At 40.2% G+C, this 21,792-nt stretch overlaps 2 protein-coding genes across 4 annotated transcripts in view; both read left to right on the top strand.

Moving 5' to 3' along the window:
- Nucleotides 1-265: 265 nt before the first annotated feature.
- Nucleotides 266-11,583, top strand: ei24 (EI24 autophagy associated transmembrane protein). 2 transcript variants are annotated; one of them, XM_031310985.2, is made up of 11 exons: nt 266-438; nt 1,802-1,938; nt 4,369-4,514; nt 5,215-5,275; nt 6,074-6,140; nt 6,227-6,351; nt 6,836-6,955; nt 7,509-7,620; nt 7,713-7,824; nt 9,601-9,675; nt 9,768-11,583. In XM_031310985.2, the coding sequence occupies exons 2-11, from the start codon at nt 1,897-1,899 to the stop codon at nt 9,928-9,930; spliced, it is 1,023 nt and encodes a 340-aa protein (XP_031166845.1). In that variant the 5' UTR covers nt 266-438; nt 1,802-1,896; the 3' UTR covers nt 9,931-11,583. The 2 variants fall into 2 exon arrangements, with proteins under 2 accessions (XP_031166845.1, XP_031166846.1); XM_031310986.2 differs by lacking the exon at nt 266-438 and adding an exon at nt 1,580-1,596.
- A 946-nt stretch (nt 11,584-12,529) lies between these two features.
- stt3a (STT3 oligosaccharyltransferase complex catalytic subunit A) overlaps nt 12,530-21,792 on the top strand; it is a 15,574-nt gene continuing 6,311 nt past the window's right edge. The window contains exons 1-12 of one of the 2 annotated variants that reach the window (XM_031310978.2): nt 12,530-12,647; nt 13,443-13,562; nt 13,670-13,730; nt 13,832-13,953; nt 14,179-14,324; nt 15,786-15,876; nt 15,966-16,072; nt 16,160-16,324; nt 17,845-18,025; nt 19,638-19,793; nt 20,270-20,361; nt 20,603-20,758. In XM_031310978.2, coding sequence (XP_031166838.1) covers nt 13,475-13,562; nt 13,670-13,730; nt 13,832-13,953; nt 14,179-14,324; nt 15,786-15,876; nt 15,966-16,072; nt 16,160-16,324; nt 17,845-18,025; nt 19,638-19,793; nt 20,270-20,361; nt 20,603-20,758 — 1,365 coding nt within the window. In that variant the 5' untranslated portion in view covers nt 12,530-12,647; nt 13,443-13,474. Of the gene's footprint in view, nt 12,648-13,442; nt 13,563-13,669; nt 13,731-13,831; nt 13,954-14,178; nt 14,325-15,785; nt 15,877-15,965; nt 16,073-16,159; nt 16,325-17,844; nt 18,026-19,637; nt 19,794-20,269; nt 20,362-20,602; nt 20,759-21,792 lie in introns of those variants that run through there. The other variant, XM_031310977.2, reaches the window with a different exon arrangement.

Here is a 21,792-nt window from a genome sequence, read left to right on the forward strand (position 1 = left end):
GAAGTTAACAATACATTTTTATATATTACACACTTATTTTATATAGGCTGCAAAGATCAGAAAAGACAGATTATTTAATGGTGGTGAATAGGAAACAAAGTATTACTAAAGCCTTATTAATGCATTATTTTCAACTGAATGCATATTGAATAGTGTAATTCAATCATACACACATACACAAACGTTTCCAATTATTATTTCAAGGCGTTATTTCCATTTTTATAACAGTTATGTGTGGTAAATGCTATGTTACCTTTATCTCCCTTCATCCTCCAATAAGGACTACACTTCCCATGTTCCTTAGAAGTCGGAGCTTGCGCAATATGTTTTCCATGGCCCTGCCTGCTCGTAGGGTCTATTTGGTGTTGTTGTTGACACGTTAAGTGGGCGAAAGAAAGAGTTCAAGAAGTTAATATAACCCTGTGTCTGTCGCATGAGGTAAGGAAGATACCACGGTTAACTGTGTTCTCCGTCTGACTTTACAGGCTTGTTGAGGTGTTGTCTTGACGAAAAACACCACAGATATAAATTAGTTGTTGAGCGTTAACAGTTAGCTAGCAACACAGGCAGGCAAGCTAGCAGAGCACTAAACAAACCAACGAAAGTCAAAGATTATGAGACCGGAGGCTTCATGCTGACCAGACTAGCTACATAATGAATGTGGGTCTTCACATAGTTTTACGTAATTTTTTTATGGCAAGCCAGACAGAGCCAGCAAACACTGACAGTTCGCTATCACCTATTTGTGCTAGCTAACGTTAACCCACTGAGTCAGCTGCTAATGTTAACTTGGACAAATAGTAACGTTGTGGTCAAGACAGACACCGGCTAAATTAACGTTCCACTTTCACCTTGTTACAAAAAGTGTATAACTGACCGACACCCAGTCCGTTTGAGAAGAGGTGACGTTGCTGTTTTATAACGTTAACATTGGGGTTGGGCATCTTTTGATTTTAACAATTCTGATTCAAATTCCGATCCTTCTTTTCGATTCCGGTTCTTGTCGATTCCGATTCTTTGAGGGGTGGCGTTGAAACGGGCTAATAACAGCTAATAACATCAGATCCTGTTAGTCCCCTTTTTACACTATTTATGAAAGTGGAAAGTTTGTGTCCTGTTTTTTTCCTCTTGTGATCTACGTTAAACCTGTTTAAATTCTAAAGGGCCCCAATATGTTTTCATAGTATCATAGTATAGTGTCCAGCACAAAGGAAATACTTAGCTATTATTAAAAAAAAAAAGAAACATTTTAGAGAGAAGTGACAAATCGCACATTACCTTACACACCCATTACACCCATTCTTTTAGAAACAAAGTTATATCAGATGTCAAATTATATGTGTATATATAATATGGAAAATGTGGTAAACACCTGTTTATCATTGAACGGTCTCAAGACAAGAATTGTTTTTGTCATGCATGTAATTACTGTCATTATTCTCTGTAAAGTAATAGCAATGTAATACTGGAAAGTTTGATTTGTATCATGTATGCACATGAAAAGCTACCAAATTTGGAAATGCCAAAAGCACAGGCATTATAAATGTGTTTAATTCTATTAATTCTCTTGGAAAAAAACTGACATGGGTGGAAAAAGTAAGTGAACAAAGTCCACCTTATATTAAATTGCAAGTTAATACACTACATAATGTGCCTCTAGCAACTGTATCTCAGCATACCAAAGTGAGTCTTCTGCTGGTTAGATCTGCATTTTTTCAAGGTTATTGTAAATTCCTAGGAAGAGTTCCACGCGCTAGCTCTCTTGTCCATATTTAATTTCCTTGGTTTTGGGTTGTGGCAGGTAACTGGGTGAGCCCCTCCCTGCAATGAGAGCTGACGACCAGGTCACCAGCCCCCCCTCCTTCTGCAGTTGATGGATCTGCAGCTGGTTCAGAGATGACAGACAGCGTCAGGGCCTTCCTCCGCAATGTTGCGACGGTCAGCAGAACCACACGCGTGCACGCACACACACACACACACACACACACACACACACACACACACACACACACACACACACACACACACACACTGTACTGACACATAAGCAATGACAAGAGGCACAAAGGTGCAGTACATTGAAAGTGATACAGATTCATGAATTCAAACCAATGGACCTATTCATCATTGTATTCAGAGACATACACTCACTGGCCACTGTATTAGGTGCACCTGTATTAAGTGTGTTTGTGATATTTTGCTGCCTTCATGTATGTAGATATAGGCGGACAAAATATTACAGACATTTTTCAGTATAATGCAGGACAGTACAACACCACCACCCACTACGACCTCAGTAGTAAACATAGTAGTAGAATTGTCAAATTTCTAATAGTCTCAACAAAAGCTGCAACATTCTGAGCTTCATAAATGCGTCATGGCAGAGATGTTGCATAGGATTGCATCATATTGTACAGGTGTACCTAATAAAGTGGCTATTGAGTGTAGTAGGTCTGTAGGGCATGTATTTACTAGCAAATATAATGAAGAAAGATACAAAAAAAAAAAGATGTATTCTGTGCTTTTTTTAAATTGTGTTCCAAAAACATTCAATCCCCACTGATCCCCACACAGTCAAGAAAACCGGTGGCGTATGTCCAGAACTAAAGGAGGGCAATTACAACAAAAAGCAACATTTGCATGTTATAAATCACTTGTATATAATAACCCTGAAGTAAATAACATTTGATGTAGCCGAGGTAACTCTGAATAATCCAGTTCGCTGCTGCTGTTGCAACTGTCTCTGTCACTGCCCGATGTGAGTCGAGTGCAGATGTGAGTTGCGCATGCTCAGATTTAAAGGAACATGCCGACTTATTGGGACTTTAGCTTATTCACCGTATCCCCCAGAGTTAGATAAGTCCATACATACCCTTCTCATCTCCGTGCGCGTTGTAACTCTGTCTGACGCCCCCAGCGCTAGCTTAGCCTAGCCCAGATCCTGGAGGTAACCGGCTCCATCTAGCCTACTGCTCCCAATAAGTGACAAAATAACGCCAACATGTTCCTATTTACATGTTGTGATTTGTATAGTCACAGCGTGTACAAATAACAAGGTCACATGAGACACAGCCATCTTCTAACCGTATACAAACTGGGAACTATATTCTCAGAAAGGTGAAGCACTGCTACTTCTGCTACTTGGGCGGAGTGATTTGCCAGCAGCACCTGAAGCCCCATGGTGAGGAGCAGAGAGTTCGCCTGGAGTTCACTCAGAGTTGGAGTAATAGAGTCAACAATTACTGGATAGTAAAAGCATAGTGACCTTGTTATTTGTACACGCTGTGACTATACAAATCACAACATGTAAACAGGAACATGTTGGCGTTATTTTGTCACTTATTCGGAGCAGTAGGCTAGTTGGAACCGGTTACCTCCAGGATCTGTGCTAGGCTAAGCTAGCAGTGGGTGCGTCAGGCTAACGTTAGCTCAAAACTCCATTCAAGTGACAGCCTTTGTTGTGTTTGATTGCTAACTTGTAGCCGGCAGTGAACGAACTTCATGTAGGTCCATTTTTCTTGTATTGACATAACAGAAGTCTCTCGTTAGCAGGTTCTCGTGGGCTACTTCAGCCTCTAATCTAGCGTGTAGATGTCGCCACATCTGCACTCGACTCACATCGGGCAGTGACAGTCTCTTCTGTTTGGTGCTGAGTAATAAACCAAGCACCCAGCCCAACCTAGCTAGTTAGCCAGCTAGGTAAGGTAGCATGTGCACCTTATTAAGCTCAATAACTTAGAGGAGATGTTAGTTTCTGTCTCTGTGTACTGTGTTTATTTACAGCAGCTGCCTCTAGTTGGTTGATTCATAATAACTTTAGCATTTTTGTTGCTCTAGCTAACAGAAGCTAACTGCCTAAATCAGGTAGCAGTTGTTGAGCTAGTTGCTTAATTTAAAAGAGTGACATCATGAAATAAAAAGTGACATAAACAAATAAATAAAATATAGTCCTATAAAACTCTATTATGAAAATAACAATGATGAAATAGCATTCTGTAATAATAAAAAAGGGTTTCAATTATTTCTTAAATTATTGTGTTAGAACTGTCATGCAATTTGCCTGACCCTGAAAGAACTTCAGTTAGAATGAGTCATTTTGGAGCAAAGCCCTGCCTGCTGGCACCAAGAAAAAGTGTGGTTTTAGTAGCACGGAGTAAGAAATGTAATATAATTCTGGATTAATGCATGACAAAAAACATCCTAGGAACCACCAAGTCCTAAGATATCGTTAATAGGCTCTGCCTTTACATACCTGTATCGGCCTAATTCTTGTGTTCAACAAACCCTTATTGAGACATTACAGCGGCCAATTTTACAAGTTAGAAACAAACACAGTATGTGTATTCTCTCTTGTTCTGGGTTCTCTAGGGGATTAAAGACTCCATATTGGGGATTGGAACAATTTCCAAGCTGGATGCCCGCATCCAGCAGAAAAGGGAAGAGCAGCGGAGGAGAAGGGCCAGCGGGGCGCTGGCACAGAGACGGGCACAGAGTGAGGAGCGTAAACCGGACAAGTAAGCCCAAAAAAAATGCTGCATAATGGTTGAAATGATTATTGATTTTCTTACTTAGCCAGAGTCAGATATGTTCATGGGTATATTTGTATGTGTATGCAAGCAGCATTGCTGTTTATGGGATTTATTAGCAGCTATTCTTCTAAAAAAAACTCCCCCTGACATGTTCCTCTCAAGTAGAACTTCCTGTGCACCACCCATGCTTTGCACCATTTCCCACAAGCTCCACCGGTTCAATGCCTATATTAACCTTAACACAAGAAATGGTTAGGTTTTTCTGGCACTCCTAGCAAAACCGCAGGAGTTTGAACAGCTTGAAAGTAAGTGCTGAACTCACCGGAAACACCGGAGCATGTGTCGTGGCTCTTTGCACATGTAAACAAGAAGTGGTTGGAATTAGTTCTGTATTCTCAAGTCACTGTCAACAATGCAAATAACTTTATAATTGTGTAAATACAAGATGTTGTTTAATTGGAGCAGTCATGGATCGATGCAGCTCAGATATTCTCCTCATTCTCCATCTGTTACCATACATACATATCTGTGAGTAATACCTTCAGTCTGCAAACAGAGACATGGTAATGGCATGTATCTGTCTGACTCTAGTTAAGTAAGAAAAGGCAAACTGAAGTGAAACCAAAACTATCCCTATAACATTCAACAGTGATGGACATTGTCCTTATTTTATTTTCTCTTTCAGTGACCCCAAAGTAGCCAGCAGGATTTTTCAGTGCTGTGCCTGGAATGGAGGAGTGTTCTGGGTAAGATTTGTAACCTGCTGTTTAGGGCTGCACAATGAATCGCAATATTATCCAAATCGCAATATGGACTAGTGCAACATCCAAATCGCAGGCGGGGCGCAATATTTGTTAAAGGCAAAATATGTGTCAAACCATTCTGAATAAAGTATTGTGGTGCTGCAGAGACGTCCCGGCCTACAAATCCTATCCTACAGATTACAGAAAAAAATCTTTGTTTGGTACAGATCCTCGCAAAAATCACACTATAATCACTTAAAAAAAAAAAAAATGACAATAATGATACAAAAATGATCATTGCTTCCATCATCATGAATCCCATATCAATCGCAATATCAGTCAAAATAATCGCAATTAGATCTCCTCATATCGTGCAGCCCTCCTGCTGTTACAATACAGCCTCGTCACACACACTACTGAATACTTTGGTGCAACGTGTTGTCCAAAACTCGACTTTTAGCTTCTTTAAACTAAGAACTAAAGTCATTCTTGTAATTTTCAGCTAAGAGAAATTGTCTCTCAGATAACCCATCCTGCTACACCCATGTTATGATAACCTCTGTCCCCTTAAGTGCTGTGTGCAGCTCCCAAAAAGTATTTAAATGTCTTGAATGTCATTATATAAAGGGAAAGCCTAAATAGATTTTTCAATTTATTTTTAGTGTCCCTGATGCAACCTTTAAATGTCCAGGGAACTATTTAAGTGAAACACTACTTTTTGAAAACGCAGTTGTGTGGGGGAAGCATGAGTTTGAAGAGCAACTATTGTTCAATTATAGCAGTTTTAATTTCTCTCTGCAGCTCAGTCTGTTTCTCTTCTACCGGGTGTTTATACCACTGCTGCAGACTCTCACAGCAAAAATCATCGGTATGTATGGCTGCTAGTGAATCTGGGGCATGTTCTCAGGCTCGGGGCAGGAACCAGTCAGTCAACAAGCTTCTTTTCTGCTCCAGGTGACCCCTCCCTCCATGGCAGTGTGTGGTCCTGGTTAGAGTTCATCCTGACCTCCGTCTTCAGTGCTCTCTGGGTTCTCCCTCTGTTCGTCCTCAGCAAGATAGTCAACGCCATCTGGTTCCAGGTTAGGCCCTGCTTTGCTAGGATGTAACGATTGTGATAACGGGCCTTTTTAAAAAAAAAAATAATAATCTACGCATACAAAGATCCCATTACACAGTCTGACATGCCATATCCACAAAGTTGCATCCTTTTCGAGGGTCTTAAATGTTTTGTTTTTTTATGACATGCTGCATAATATATCATATATCATATGTTATTGTCACTGGAATTTGAGTTTTTAGAATGGAGTTGCAGGAAAATACAGCTGACTTCACTTGTAACTTGTTGCCTGATGCATGTTTGTTGGAGAACTATTTTGGACTTTTCTCAGCCCTTTTCTGTAAGATGATCAGGACATAACACATACATTTGTTTGTAGTCACTCACCTGTCACGTTGCCATTACAAAGCAAAAAGACAATTGTGTTCTCAGTCTAAAATGATTTAGTCATATGCTTAGTTGACACAGATATACTGTATACATCAGGGTGTTATTCTCTGTTGCAGGATATAGCGGACCTAGCGTTTGAAGTGTCTGGGTGTAAAGCGCAGTCGTTCCCCAGCGTCAGTAAGATCATCGCAGACATGCTCTTTAACCTTCTCCTCCAGGCCCTCTTCCTCATTCAGGTACAGTTTTGTAAGACTGATACCTTGGTTTTCTTCCTTTTAAAAGTAATGTCCCTGTCTGTGCTCCTGTGTTTATCAGTACTACAAAGTCACACCGTAGTGCATACACACAGAACTTCTGCGTCTGATTCTCTCCAGTCGTCTCACAGGATGTGTTGAACGGTTTCAGTAAAGCTGCTGTTGTGGTCTGTCACCGTAAGAACCGATTCACCAATTATGTTTGCTCGGTGCGCAAATGATATCACTCTTCTGACTGAGTCCCAAAATCATGAGGCAGAGTTCTCCAGCTTGTCAGGCAAATAATTCCATTCTTCTAGATTCAGAGAATTGTCTAAATTTACAAAAGCTCTGTAGCGTCACACTTGTTTGGAGTTGTTTTATTCTGAAACCAAGGCCTTTTTATTTTGCACCACAACTTGACCTACATTCGTGTCTAACAAATACCACACAAATCCAAATCTCTACTCTCTAAGCTAAAACAAATGAGATGAAAATGCACACATTCCTCTCCTTGGTGAATGTAATTGTGTTGTGTATTTCCGTGGTCCTGCAGGGCATGTTTGTTAGCCTCTTCCCCATCGATGCCATTGGACAGATGGTTAGCCTCCTCCACATGTCTCTGCTCTACTCCCTGTACTGCTTTGAGTATCGCTGGTTCAACCATGGTGAGATACTCCACGTTACACTCTACACCCAAATCGTCTGGACTGAATGAAGAGCTCAAACAAAACTGAGGCTGTTTTTATGTTTGTTTAAGGCGTTGAGATGCACCAACGGCTGTCCAATATCGAGAGGAACTGGCCCTATTACTTTGGCTTTGGTTTACCCATGGCGCTGCTGACCTCCCTGCCCTCCTCATACATCATCAGGTAAGACTCCTAATTCTGGATTAATCAAGAAGGTTGATTGATATTGAAAAGAAGCATTAGTTGCAGCTTTGCTTTTTACATTTTTTTTAAATAAAGTGTGATTGTGTGTGTCGGGTCCATTGTCCAGCTGCCCTACAGATGGTTTTTACACATGATTATGATATGGCGTTTTTCCACTATACTCGGCTCGACCGCGGTGCCCCGTCCTCCTTTTTCCACTGCAGATTTTAGTACCGCCTCATGCGTGAGGCGAGCGTGGCTGGTCGTCATAGCGACGCCGCAGGAAACTGCCGCGACCTAACGCGACACACACACAGAACGTCGAAGGTGTGTTGTTTTTGAATCTCGGCATGTGGCTGTTGCCACTGCCAGAAGACAAATTTAGTTTCAAAAGAAGCTGGAGGCAGCAAAAAAAAAACAAAACACTGCTGGCTAAACTATTTAAAAATGGCGGGGTTCTCACTGATTCTCTCCGACCAATCAGTAATCTGCAGGTTTTCACGTCACCTTTTGGTATCGCCTCAGCTCGCTTGGAACCTCGACGGAGGCGATACTGAAAAAAGTACCTGTCGGCAGGTACCAGGGACTTTTTATCATAATGGAAAACCAAAAATGGCGAGTAGAGTCGAGCAGGTACAATGTAGTGGGAAAACGCCATTAGAAACAGTTATCAAGTTACTTTGTGACCTACTGTACTTTTTCAGCTCCTGTCAACTCCAAATAATGTGTTGATGAATACTTTGATAGACCTAGATATTACTTGTTCAAAGTCATATGTAGTATCCGTGCCCTCAGTAAGAAATCCCTGTTAGACAACTAGTGAAAGAGAGGGAATTTTCCTAATCTGGAAGTTCATTCTTGACCATTGGGAACAGTGTATGTAACAAAATGATTTAGGCGCAAATATCTTTTGAAATGTCGATGAATGACTTCAGACCCACGGGATTCTAAGGCTACATCTACATTGCTACATTTTGTTTTGAAAATGAATATCTTTTGCTACGTTTACACCTCGCATCCCCCCTGCTCTGGCGTTTCCGAGTCCCTAAAGCGGAGACGTGAAAACACATCTGACCCCGTTCTGGTTTGGAATCTGCAGGGTTGTGATGCAGTCTCAACGGCCGCAAACAGAGAACTTTGGCAACACCGACACTTGACGCCAATGTTTCGCCGCCTGATTGGGTCTTATCGGTCATGACGTCTCGTTCTCTGAAACTAAGCTACTAACGTTACCAAGGCAACTACCAGCAACAGGCTCGCGCATGCCCAGTATACAAGAATGTTGATGAGATATGCGGTTTAGGCGTGTTAGTTTAAACGGAGATTAGTTCTTCTACTGGTGCTAAAAGTGATCGCTTTTGGCTCAAAACTCTGCTTAAAAACCAAAACGTACCAATGTCAACGTAGCCTAAAAAGAACCACAAACACGACCGCGACCGCAAAAAGCCTGTCATTGATTAGTCCTTGGATTTGATGTTTAAGAAGGGTGTGGGAACCCTGTATAAATCCCAGAGGACAGCACATCTGGAGAATCACCAACTTCCTCCAGGATCACGTCCTTTTTCTCATATCAAAAAGGTTTCCCGCCTGAAAACAAATCATGAAATGGATTAAAATATGTTTGATAGAGTTGTTTTTAGAGTTTGGAAAACACATTAAAATGTAGAATATTTCCAAAATGCCCAAAAAAAAGAAAAAGTGATTGAAAGAGCAGGGGTACACTCATATTCTGCATTTACTGAATGTGATGTTTCTTGTTCTTTCTTTTCTACCTAGTGGCTGCTTGTTCTCCATCCTCTTCCCTCTATTCATCATCAGCGCTAATGAGGCCAAGACGCCAACAAAGCTGTAGTGAGTGGGAAACAAAGTTTTTCTTTAAAAAAAAAAAACATTTCTTGTATTGCACGAGCCACCGATCACGGTTGTGTTTTCCACTCTTTCAGCCACTTCCAGCTACGCCTCTTCTCCCTGGTTGTGCTGATCAGCAACAAGCTTTTCCACAAGACGGTCCACCTGCAGTCCTCCCTGACGTCGTCCACCTCCTCAGAGAGGCTGTCGTCCCCCCACACCTCCCCGACCCGCCAGAGACCGCTCCCCACCCACTGATGGATCCACATGAAAAGGAGATAGGAGAGCAGTTGACGAGTGGCTTCGCTCAATGTCAAACAGTGATTCTTCAAAGATGGATTTCCTTTATTGAAGATGATGTGTGGTGTAGGACAAAGGGTTTACATGTTTTTTTTTTGTTTTTTTTATCTGAACCCTGTCCCTTTGGTTATTCATATGCCCACCAGACACATTTTTTAGTGTGACACAAAAATCGACTGCCCTTGTGCCTCACACTCAAAACACATTATATACTCAGCTCTTGATTTTTTTTTCTTTTGTGAATTTTCTTTCACTTTTTTTTTGTATAATGTGCCATTTGAGTGACTCTCCTTTTAATAAATTACAGCACAAGAAATCATGTAGTTTTTTTAAGCAAACTTGTGACGAAAGGATTTTTTAACTGAAAGGGCTCGTTTGCCTTCAGAAGCAAAGCACAGTCTCGTTTTGCCTAGAGTAGGCCTACATGTTTTCTTGATGTTGAAGTCACGGTCCTTCCTCACAGATTGAATGTGTTGAACGGTGTCCCGGAATAACCTTGTATAGTTAAAAGGCAGGCTTTTTTAAATCCTGTAAGAGCTTTGTTTTAGTAGAATATACAGATCAGTTCAGGAGCTGCTACAAAAAAAAGGATTGGAGACCTTCGTAATGGAAACCAGTAACAAAGTCACTCTTGTCGTGTGTCGGTGAAAAGGTTAGCTTGGTGTCTGATCCCAAATGAAATCTCACTCCACTGTCTGAGGAGATGTACATGTTGCGTTTTTAGTCTGTGTGAATTTAGTAGGTCGTAGGTGAGATGACACTGCCAAACTGTTGCATCTATGTTTTGTTTATTTCACTTCAACCACTACAATGCTCGGCTCTGTAATAAATATGGTTGGGCATCGTTTTGATTTGAACAATTCGGATTCCAATTCGGATTCTTTCTTTCTAATCCGGTTCTTATCGATTCTCGATTCCGATTCTTTGAGGGGTGGAGTTGGAACTGGTCACATGCTTATTTGATGATATTGATGCTTATTTTATTTGGTGATCTACAGTTTTACTGGGCGCCGCTTACTCTGGTCAACGGCAGCAACACAACAAGCACCTGGAAGTACGGTGGCTGCCATGGAAACCAAAACTCGAGCGTGTTAAATTTGGAACCTGTGATCGGATTCCAAACCAAATTATCCAAACGGAATGGAATCGTTTTTTTTTTTATTGGAATAGTTTTGTAATTTTTAAAACGATTCCCAGTTTGAACCGGTACTCGATGCCCAATCCTAGTAATAATGGAGTCACATAGTTAAAGTCTTTATATCTTAACAAAATGGGTGATCAGCCTTGACCCGCTCACTCTAGTTTTCCCCTAGAGAGCTGAAGCAAATATGATTGGTCCCTACAGACCATGGGCTGTTTGATTTCTATGCTATATATAATGTCAATACATCCTGAATGTGCAAACAGAAGCCCACCACCATGCAGCTACTCAGTCACCCAGTTCTCTCACTCAGTCATCACAGCTCATGGCCATGGGGCGGGGGGGCATTCTTTTGAAACAGTGTGCAATTATTGTAAGAAGAGCATAGTGTTTGTGCAGACTAATGTATGTGAGTGAGGTTTTGTAAAAGTAATACGTCTAATTTCAATAAAATTGGTCAGTATTCAATATTTTGATCGCTGTGTTCAGGGTTTTGCTACCATGGTGAGGACTAGACAGGCCATGTCAGACTCAACAGTGAAGAGATCAGGATGAAAATTAGACAATTTTGGGGACCGTCAGAGACCTCACAGAGATAGTGGTCACACTGAAAAGATATTAAAAACCCAAAAACATGGCGATTCATGTTTTAACTGCAGAGGAAAGTGGATCTGGCATGTGCATGTCCCTGGCTTCAAGATAAGATAAGATAGACTTTATTAATCCCACACTGGGGAAATTCCTGAGCTACAGCAGTTCAAAAGAAAAAAATGTACACACACCAGAATAACACAAATACACATTAAGTAGACAGGAGAAAAAATATACATAAAGTATAAGAAATAGAAAATTAGAGTTAGTTATAATAGTAATAAAACAAACATTTACACAATAAACACCCTTATATAAACAGACGGTATATAAACAACATGAAATATTGCACAGTTGGAGGTAACAAAGAGTGATAAATAAATATGCATAGTGCAGAATATTGTATGCCATTCAGTATAATAACAGAGCAGGGGGAATATAAGTAGATATTGTGGGAATGCAATCCACAATATATAGAAAATGTTCAGAAGTAGTAAACCTGCATCATTAAAAAATGAGTTAAAACAAAAAAAGCCATGTGATCTGAACCATAGGCTGAACTGAATCTGAACCCAATGAGAAACAGACAGCTTCCAGATTGTAAATGATTAATTTTATACAATTGAACTAATTGTTAACGGGTATATTTATATAGAGTTGTTAACAGTTAATATTTACTATTTTTGGCTTTGGTTGGTTTCACCACTGAGAGTTGTGTACCAGTAGGGGGCGACACGCCTCTCCTCACTAAGGACACGTCACTACACTACAGCGGCAATGTAGGAAACCAAATTTGAATGACAGCCAGCGAACCAATCAGTTTTGTGTGGGATTACTGTTGACTGACGTTTAACCAATAAAAGCGCAGCATGGCGTGGTTGGGGCGGGACTCGGTCACGGTGAAGGTTTTGTGTGAATAGTGTGAGTAACAGGAACGGAGCGGGTGAGTCTTACTGAACATTAAATCTGTTAGCTCATTTAGGAGCACCAATTTTTTATTTTAGGCTATTGTCCTGCAGCCATATGTGCAGTTGTCGCTGATATTTTTAAAATAAGTCAGGGAAAAGGGGCAGGGCTAGGCTGTGAATTATACAGCAGCTAACAGGTTAGCCTCGCTAGCTAGCTGCTCACACACTTTTAACTAGATGAAAGCAGCATCAACATTAGCCGGCCTGATGTTGAGCAGCTTTAAGATGCTGTCTATGCTAAAACAATGCTTGCTTTCATTTTAAATGTGCGCATAATGCGTGTTAGTAGTTAACCCAGTGAGCAAATATTAGCTGGTGTTCATTTCCTTGCTCTGTGATGTTGAAAAGGTTGGTTAACTGCCAGTTAACAGTCCGCATATGGCTAGCTAGGTCCTAAAGTTAGCATTATTTAGAGCTCTGTTGAGCTTGTTGGTTTGTGTTTTCGCTTTGCAAAAACTTCCAAATACAATAAGAAGACGGGCACAAATCCCTGCAGAAGTTTTCCACAGTGGGTGCTTCCTGGTTCCTGACGCCACATCTTAGTGCGTGGCCTTATCTGGTTGGACTGGATATGGAAGTTGACTCTTTACAGTTGAAAGACTTTGATTTTATGAGTATCTGGCTTGCTTAAAACCTGACACTGAAAGGATTATTTAGCAGGATTTTTTTCTTTCTAAAAATGAAACTTATATTTTGCAATATTGGACTTTTCTACACAGTCCTCCTATTTGTACATGTTAGTGTAACAGTGCTTGTCTTCCTCCCATTAGGTAGTACGGTGAGCTGTCCTAACCTCGCCAAAATGTCCAAAATGGGCTTCCTCCGTTTGTCCTATGAGAAACAGGACACGCTGCTGAAGCTGCTCATCCTGTCTATGGCTGCCATCCTCTGTGAGTCCTCTACTTTCACCCATACACCAGAGCAGCATGGTCTCGCTGATACTAAAAAAACCAAACAAACGGGACACATTGATCCACGTGCTTTTCTTTCTCTGCAGCATTCTCCACCAGACTCTTTTCCGTCTTGAGGTTTGAAAGCGTCATCCACGAGTTTGATCCGTAAGTGCTACTTCTGTCACGGCGGTGATTTCCGGAGGATTGTTAATAGATGTTCCACCTCCCAAAGTAATGCCTCACTTTCACCTTTCTCTTCCCTTCAGGTACTTTAACTACCGTACCACCCGCTTCCTGGCAGAAGAAGGATTTTATAAGTTTCACAACTGGTTTGACGACAGGGCATGGTACCCTCTGGGGAGGATCATCGGTGGCACCATTTATCCAGGTAGGAATCGGAAAAGAAATGATTAGAGAGCACAGTTGGGGGTTCGGGGGCTTTGTTCGAGAGCACCTTGGCAGTGCCCAGGAGGTGAACTGGCACCTCTCCAGCTACCAGTTCACCACCATATTTTTTGGTCCGTATGGGGACTTGAACCAGTAACCCTCCAGCTCTCAACCCAAGTCCCTACTGACTGAGCTACTGTCTGGTCTCCCTGTCTTCTCTCTCCAGGACTGATGATCACCTCTGCTGTCCTGTACCACACCCTACATTTCTTCCACATCACCATTGACATCCGTAATGTCTGTGTCTTCCTGGCTCCCCTGTTCTCCTCCTTCACCGCCATAGTCACCTACCACTTCACCAAGGAGTTGAAGGTAGAAAACGCATCATAAGATACACGACAAAACTGTTATTTACTCTTAATACTGTCATAAACTCTTTAGAAAAGGCAAACCTTTTTTTTTCTTTTAAGGTGACTTCTGTGATTTAGCTTTGCACTTGGAGTAAATTTAATGGACTCTAAAGAGTGAGATAAAAATAAAAGGAGTGTTCAAAATCAGAGCAGCAGAGATATCATGAGTTGTTTTTACTAGTATGGGTTAAACTCCAAAGACACTGGATCCTACAATTTCCATAATGCAACTCAAAAGTGACTTTCGTTTGGCCCTCCTTGCCCACATCTTTTGAACGGCACACCAACTGTTGATAACGGCGGCTTACTGTAAAATATTTGGCGTCTTAAGCCCAAAATAAGATAAATATGACATCATCAGGGTTATTTTCTCAGACATAAGAATGTTAAGAGATACAGAGGACATTGCACAACAGATTTTGCAGGTTGACTAGTACTCCTTGTGACAGGTAAACGGAAACTTGTCGAGTGCCCCTTTTAGAATCCTATGTCATATTAATACACTTTATTTACATAGCACTTGTCTTAACATGGTTACAAAGTATGGTAACACTTTACTTGAAGGTATCGACATAAGAGTGACATGAACCCTAACCATAACCCTAACTTATCATGACAAAAACAGAATGACACTTAATGACAGAAGCGTTATGTCATAAACGTTTATGACTTGTTTATGTTTATGACACGTTCATGACAGTGTCATGTCACTCTTATGTAGATACCTTCAAGTAAAGTGTAACCGAAAGTGCTTTACAGAAGAATAAAAAAACAGCAGATAAAAACAAATTTGGTTCAATAAGCTTTAATTGATATAATGATGTACCCCTTATTAGGGCTGCACAATATATAGTTCTTTTATCAACCTTGCAATATCAACTGGTACAATGTACAGTATCTCACAAAAGTAAGTACACCCCTCACATTTTAGTAAATATTTCATTATATCTTTTAATGGGACAACACTGAAGAAATTACACTTTGCTACAATGTAAGGTTTGCCATAGTTTTATTTCAGTTAGCCTAATAGCTGGTTTGATTTGCATTGAGAGATGATCTTATGGAAAGTACCCCATGCCAATCTCTAGGTATGTGTGTGTGTGTATGTATGTATGTATGTATATATATATATATATATATATATATATATATATATATATATATATATATGCATATGCCTTTTTATATTCAGATCAGTGTTTAATTTGTTCAATAAAAGCAGGTTTGAAATGATTTCCTTCCATTTGTCTTAAATTCAACAAGCTGAGTTTTAGCAGAAATGCATACCTGAGTACACTTTAATATCTGTTTATTTATCACAAGTAATAATATTCTCGCTATATTCAACAATGATATTGCATATTTTCCTCATATCGTGCAGCCCTACACCCTCTTGGCACTAAAAAGCCTTTTGTCTGTGTAGGATGCAGGCGCTGGGCTCCTGGCTGCTGCCATGATTGCAGTGGTGCCTGGTTATATCTCTCGCTCTGTTGCTGGCTCCTATGATAACGAAGGTAAACACCCGCCGTGCACTACGCTGCTATTTGAATAAATCCTCCCGGAAAGATTGTAAATGGCATCCCTCTGTGCTATCCTACATCAGGTATTGCCATCTTCTGCATGCTGTTGACCTATTACATGTGGATCAAGGCTGTGAAAACGGGCTCGGTGTACTGGTCGTCCATGTGCGCGCTGGCCTACTTCTACATGGTGAGGAGACCTAAAACTGCATATGGTTTTTATTGAGTGAATTTCCGAGTTGATGGAGGTCCTGATAAGGTGCTTGTGTGTGTCTAGGTTTCCTCATGGGGTGGCTACGTGTTCCTGATCAACCTCATCCCCCTCCACGTGCTGGTTCTGATGCTCACGGGCCGATTCTCTCACCGAATCTATGTGGCTTACTGCACAGTCTACTGCCTGGGCACCATCCTCTCCATGCAGATCTCTTTTGTTGGTTTCCAGGTAAGGTGAAAAGGTTACTATCTTATTATGCATGTTCAGGGTTCATACACTTTTTAAAAACCTGGAAAAGTAATGGAATTTAAAAAATGCTAATTCCAAGCCTGGAAAGGTTTTGGAAACATAAAAAGACCCAGAAAGTTTTGGAAAAGTCATGGAACTTTTTTTTTTTTTTAACAGCATAATAATATGTGATTTAATAAATGTATTTCACATCGTCCTAACCTCAACGTTCTATTCGGGGCACGATATTACGAATCCCACTATGAGCCACATAAATTGTCATTCATTTTATTGTTAAACCTCTGCGGGTAAACTTTAACACAGATTTGTATTCTTATTGTATAATGTCGACTGACATTTTCAGGAATACATAGTCATGGAAATTTGCCAAAAAGTCATGGAAAAGGATTTGTTAAAATGCATATGAACCATGCATGTTACTACGGTCTAGGGCTGCACAATAAATCGCAATTTTATCAAAATCGCAATATGGACTAGTGCAATATCCAAATCGCAGGGGGGCGCAATATTTGTTATAGGCAAAATATGTGTCAAACCATTCTGAATAAAGTATTGTGGTGCTGCAGAGACGTCCCGGCCTACAAATCCTATCCTACAGACTACAGAAATAAATCTTTGTTTGGTACAGATCCTCGCAAAAATTCAACTATAATCATTTAAAAAAAAAAAAAAAAATTACAATAATGATACAAAAATGATCATTCCTTCCACCATCGTGAATCCCATATCAATCGCAATATCAGTCAAAATAATCGCAATTAGATCTCCTCATATCGTGCAGCCCTACTATGGTCGTGCCTCCCCAATACAGTAGGCAAGGTACCCCCAGGATTCCACATGTGAAATTTAAGACCTTTTTAATAGCATTTAGAATGAAATTTAATACCAATACCTTGATGAACATACTGGCAAAAGTATGTAGGATTATAATGGCATATCAGAAAGGATTTTAGGCTATAAAAAGAATCAATACAACATTTGATTGTAGTACTCAATACCTATTGTACATGCTTTGTGACGAAACTATAAAGCAGTTGTTTAATTTTGTGAAAGGACAATACAAATGTTCAACCTTTTGTGAATGAAATGTAAGACTTTCTAAAGAAATGTAAGACTTTTAAGGCCTTATTTTTCGAATAATATATTTAAGACATTTTCAAGACCCCGCAGGAACCCCAAACAGGGCTGTGCAATTCATTCAAAATAATCGAGAAAAAACGATTATTTTGCACGTTAAATTTGGCAAGTAAACTCTTATTTTGTCTTGTGTTCTGAAGAGGAATTCAAAGCGGGGAAAAGTATTTAGGGAAATGTCACAGTTCAAGGTGTTTTCACTTATGATTTGTTGAACTGTTTCACTGTTTTTTGAAGTTCAATCAATGCAACATCTTTCCAAAAGTCATTGAGTAATTGTGTTAAATCATTGTAGTTTCAATATTGGCCAACATAATTGATTCTGAATTGTTTTATTTCTGTGCCTCTCCTCTCTCACGTTCCAGCCGGTGCAGTCATCGGAGCACATGGCAGCCTTCGGTGTGTTTGGCTTGTGCCAGATTCACGCCTTTGTGGACTACCTGCGCAGCAAACTCAGCGCCCAGCAATTTGAGGTGCTGTTCAAGAGCGTCATCTCCCTGGTGGGCTTCATGCTGCTGTCAGTGGGCACTGTTCTCATGCTGACTGGTAAGAAGGGTTGACAAGGTGCACCAGTAGATCCACTGGCAAAGGTAGTGGAGGGGGAAATGTTTGCTTCACTCCTTCCCCACCTTCTCCTTTGCTCTTGTGAAAAAATGATTTGAAGTTCTTTTGCTTTAGACTAGGGATGTCCCAATCCTGATCGCAAGTATCGGCCGCTAAGGGCATTTTTTTAACTCATCGGGGTTTGCATTCACTCCCATTACCTAACTCCGATCCTTTCTATCAGCTTCTAGTGATCGCCGCCTTTAATCACACCGCCAGACTGCCTGGACGCCGGCACTTTCAAACCAAGATGGCGCGCGGTAGGGTTGCACGATATTGACAATGTGATATTGCGATATCGATTATGAATATTGCGATATTGATTATGAATATTGCGATATCGATATTAATTTCGAAATTTGTAAACGTATGTAAAATTACAAAAGTTATGGGAAAACAAAATAGATTCATAACAAATTAAACACGTTTTCTTACAACACAAGGTTTATTTCAACTGACAGTCATATTGGACTGGTACAACATGAAGAAATGGATAAGGACCATGTCTACAGAACAGGACATGTTTTACTGGTTGGACAGTATAAAATATATAAATAAGGACCATGTCTACAGAACAGGACATGTTCTACTGGTTGGACAGTATAAAATATATAAATAAGGACCATGTCTACAGAACAAGACATGTTTTACTGGTTGGACAGTATAAAATATATAAATAAGGACCATGTCTACAGAACAGGACATGTTCTACTGGTTGGACAGTATAAAATATATAAATAAGGACCATGTCTACAGAACAGGACATGTTCTACTGGTTGGACAGTATAAAATAAATATATATAATAAGTCATTATAGCGTTTCAAGCGGGCTCTAAATCAAACACAACTAAGCCACACAGCCAACGCACGGGATGCAGCGCTCCACAAAAATAAACTAAATATTGCATTCTTATTGCGACACTTTCGATATACAGTATTGCGATAACGATATTGAGTCGATATATCTTGCACCCCTAGCGTGCGGCCACTCACCAGTGTCTGTCCACAGAGTGTCTTGTAGCTTGTCAGCCCCTGCCAACGAGAAAAAAAAAAAGTCTCTTTCTTAGTCATCTGTTCTGGATTACTCCAGTTCACCACACTTCATCCTTGATTCCACCCGGAAATCACGCCCACAGGCTGTGATTCCCTGGAGCCGACAGCGGAGTTGAGAAGAGAATCAAAGATTGACTACTAACCGCGAGAGGCATCACTAACTTTAGTTTCCGTTGTCCAGCGGGGAACTTAAAACAGTTTATTCTTTGGTTGGGGGTTTGCTGGGATCCTAAAGACAACTGTTGTTGGTGTTGAGAGAAAAGACTCACTTGCTGCACTAAGTTAAATGTATTAAGCTTAAGACATCTTTCAGTTAGTTTGTTTAGTTATTTTTGTAAACAAAAAAAAAACGGTGTGCAACTCTGTTACCTGAACAACTACAAGTATCTGATCGGGACTCGCAGATATTCAATATTTAAAAAAATCGGATCAAGGGCCAAAAAAGCTGGTTGGGACATGCCTACTTTAGACCGTGACTGACTCAAAGTATATTTCCCCCTAGGTAAGATCTCTCCATGGACCGGTCGTTTCTACTCCCTGCTGGATCCCTCCTATGCCAAGAACAACATCCCCATCATCGCCTCCGTCTCTGAGCACCAGCCCACAACCTGGTCCTCGTACTACTTTGACCTGCAGCTGCTGGTCTTCATGTTCCCAGGCAAGTGCACACTCAGAAACACACCTAGCAACATCCCAGAAAACGCCACATATAATATTAAATGAAGCTAACTGTTGACACAATACAGTAACGTGAGCTATTTAAATTAGCTGGATACATGGTTAAACCTAATTAGCTATTACCAGTGTATCTCAGTGTGTACTTGGTCCACAGCAATCCCACCAATCAGTCCCAAAACCTCCCAGTTAGAGAGGGAATTACCTAAACATATTTTTTGTAAATCTTTACAATCATTCCCTGAAAGAACCAAGCAGGCCTGTCTTGTTGCAACATCCAAATGTTGTTAAAAACTTGCCATTTTGAGCGCGTAGCTTGCTAGCTGGAAGGTTGTTGTTGTTTCCCGAAGCGAACAGAGTTTGAGAACGGCGACGCACATCCCGCCGATTATCCTGGAAATGAACTGTCGTCGATCTAGACTATGTCGTGACTGACCGTTACCTTCCCTTTCCTTTCAGTTGGTCTTTACTACTGTTTCAACAACCTGTCTGACGCCAGGATCTTCATCATCATGTATGGAGTCACCAGCATGTACTTCTCGGCTGTCATGGTACGTCCTGTATAGAGCCCCGTGTTCGTCTCAAAGGACTCTCCAGAGAGCCGTTGGATCGGTTTGCTTTTGGGGTGTGTGACATTTCAACAGTGTCACCAGAAGATGGCACACTCGCATCATTAAACGCAACGCAGGGAAATGAAGAAAAAAAAACATGTATTTAGGAAAGTGATTCCTTGATGTACTGTATATTTTGAACTTTATACCTCACCTACTTGCCTGTCTGTTGCCTCCTCAGGTGCGTCTGATGTTGGTTCTGGCTCCGGTCATGTGCATCCTGTCAGGCATCGGTGTGTCCCAGGTGCTAACCACTTACATGAAGAATTTGGATGTCAGCAGGCCAGACAAGAAGAGCAAGAAGCAGCAGGACGCCACCTACCCCATCAAAAATGAGGTAGGAGGCCTGAGAGACTGACGAACAATTGACATACTTTAAAAGAAAGAAAATCAAATAAGACACAATCATATACTGTATATATAATATATATTCACACAGAAGCTGTTTTGCAGAACAAGTACTTTTATTCTAATACTTTAAGTACTTTTTGTTTTTGTGTACTTTTAGAATTATAAATAGAGGACTTTTACTTGTAATGGAGTGTTTTTGCATTGTGGTAATAGTACTTTTTATAAAAGTTGAAAATCTCTCCTGAACAGATGCGTGCTCTCTGACTGATATTCCATTCTAAAGAGAAGAGAGAGAGAGATATATATATATATATATATATATATATATATATATATATATATATATATATATATATATATATATATATATATATAATATATATATATATATATATATATATATATATATATATATATATATATATTATATATATATATATATATATATATATAATATATAATAAATAAATAAATTAAATAAATAAATAAATAAATAAAATAAGTCTGGGCCACGTTCAGCCCCAACAAAACGTAGCAACACGTTTTTTTTTTTTTTTTTTTTAAACTGAAATGGGGGTGCGTTGAACACCTTGTTGTGTGCGCAAGCGCTCTGCCTTTTTTCCATCACCACTGGTTTACAGACACGTCTCTGCTGATTGGGTATCACCTGGGACACAGCCAATAAACAAGACACACGCCCACCAAACGAGAGAACACATTAGGGGGTGTGAATCTTCACTGGTCGCACCATTCGATTCAATTACGATAATCCTGTCAACGACTCAAATTGATTCGATATCATCGCGATGCGTCTCCTCCTCAATATCATTATATATTACTACACATGGCTTTCATTAACAACTTCAAGCAGTCAGATATATATATGAACTCCCCTTTTTTATTGTATCTGCTCTTAATAAAGACACTTCCTGAGTCAGAACACAGCAGACAATAGGCAAAAACTAAAAAAGAAAGCAGCGACCGGAAAATCAACGAGTAACATCAGTAGGCAATAATCGA

The sequence above is a fragment of the Sander lucioperca genome, chromosome 13 (assembly GCF_008315115.2).
Source record: "Sander lucioperca isolate FBNREF2018 chromosome 13, SLUC_FBN_1.2, whole genome shotgun sequence".
In the NCBI taxonomy this organism is placed as follows: Eukaryota; Metazoa; Chordata; class Actinopteri; order Perciformes; family Percidae; genus Sander; species Sander lucioperca.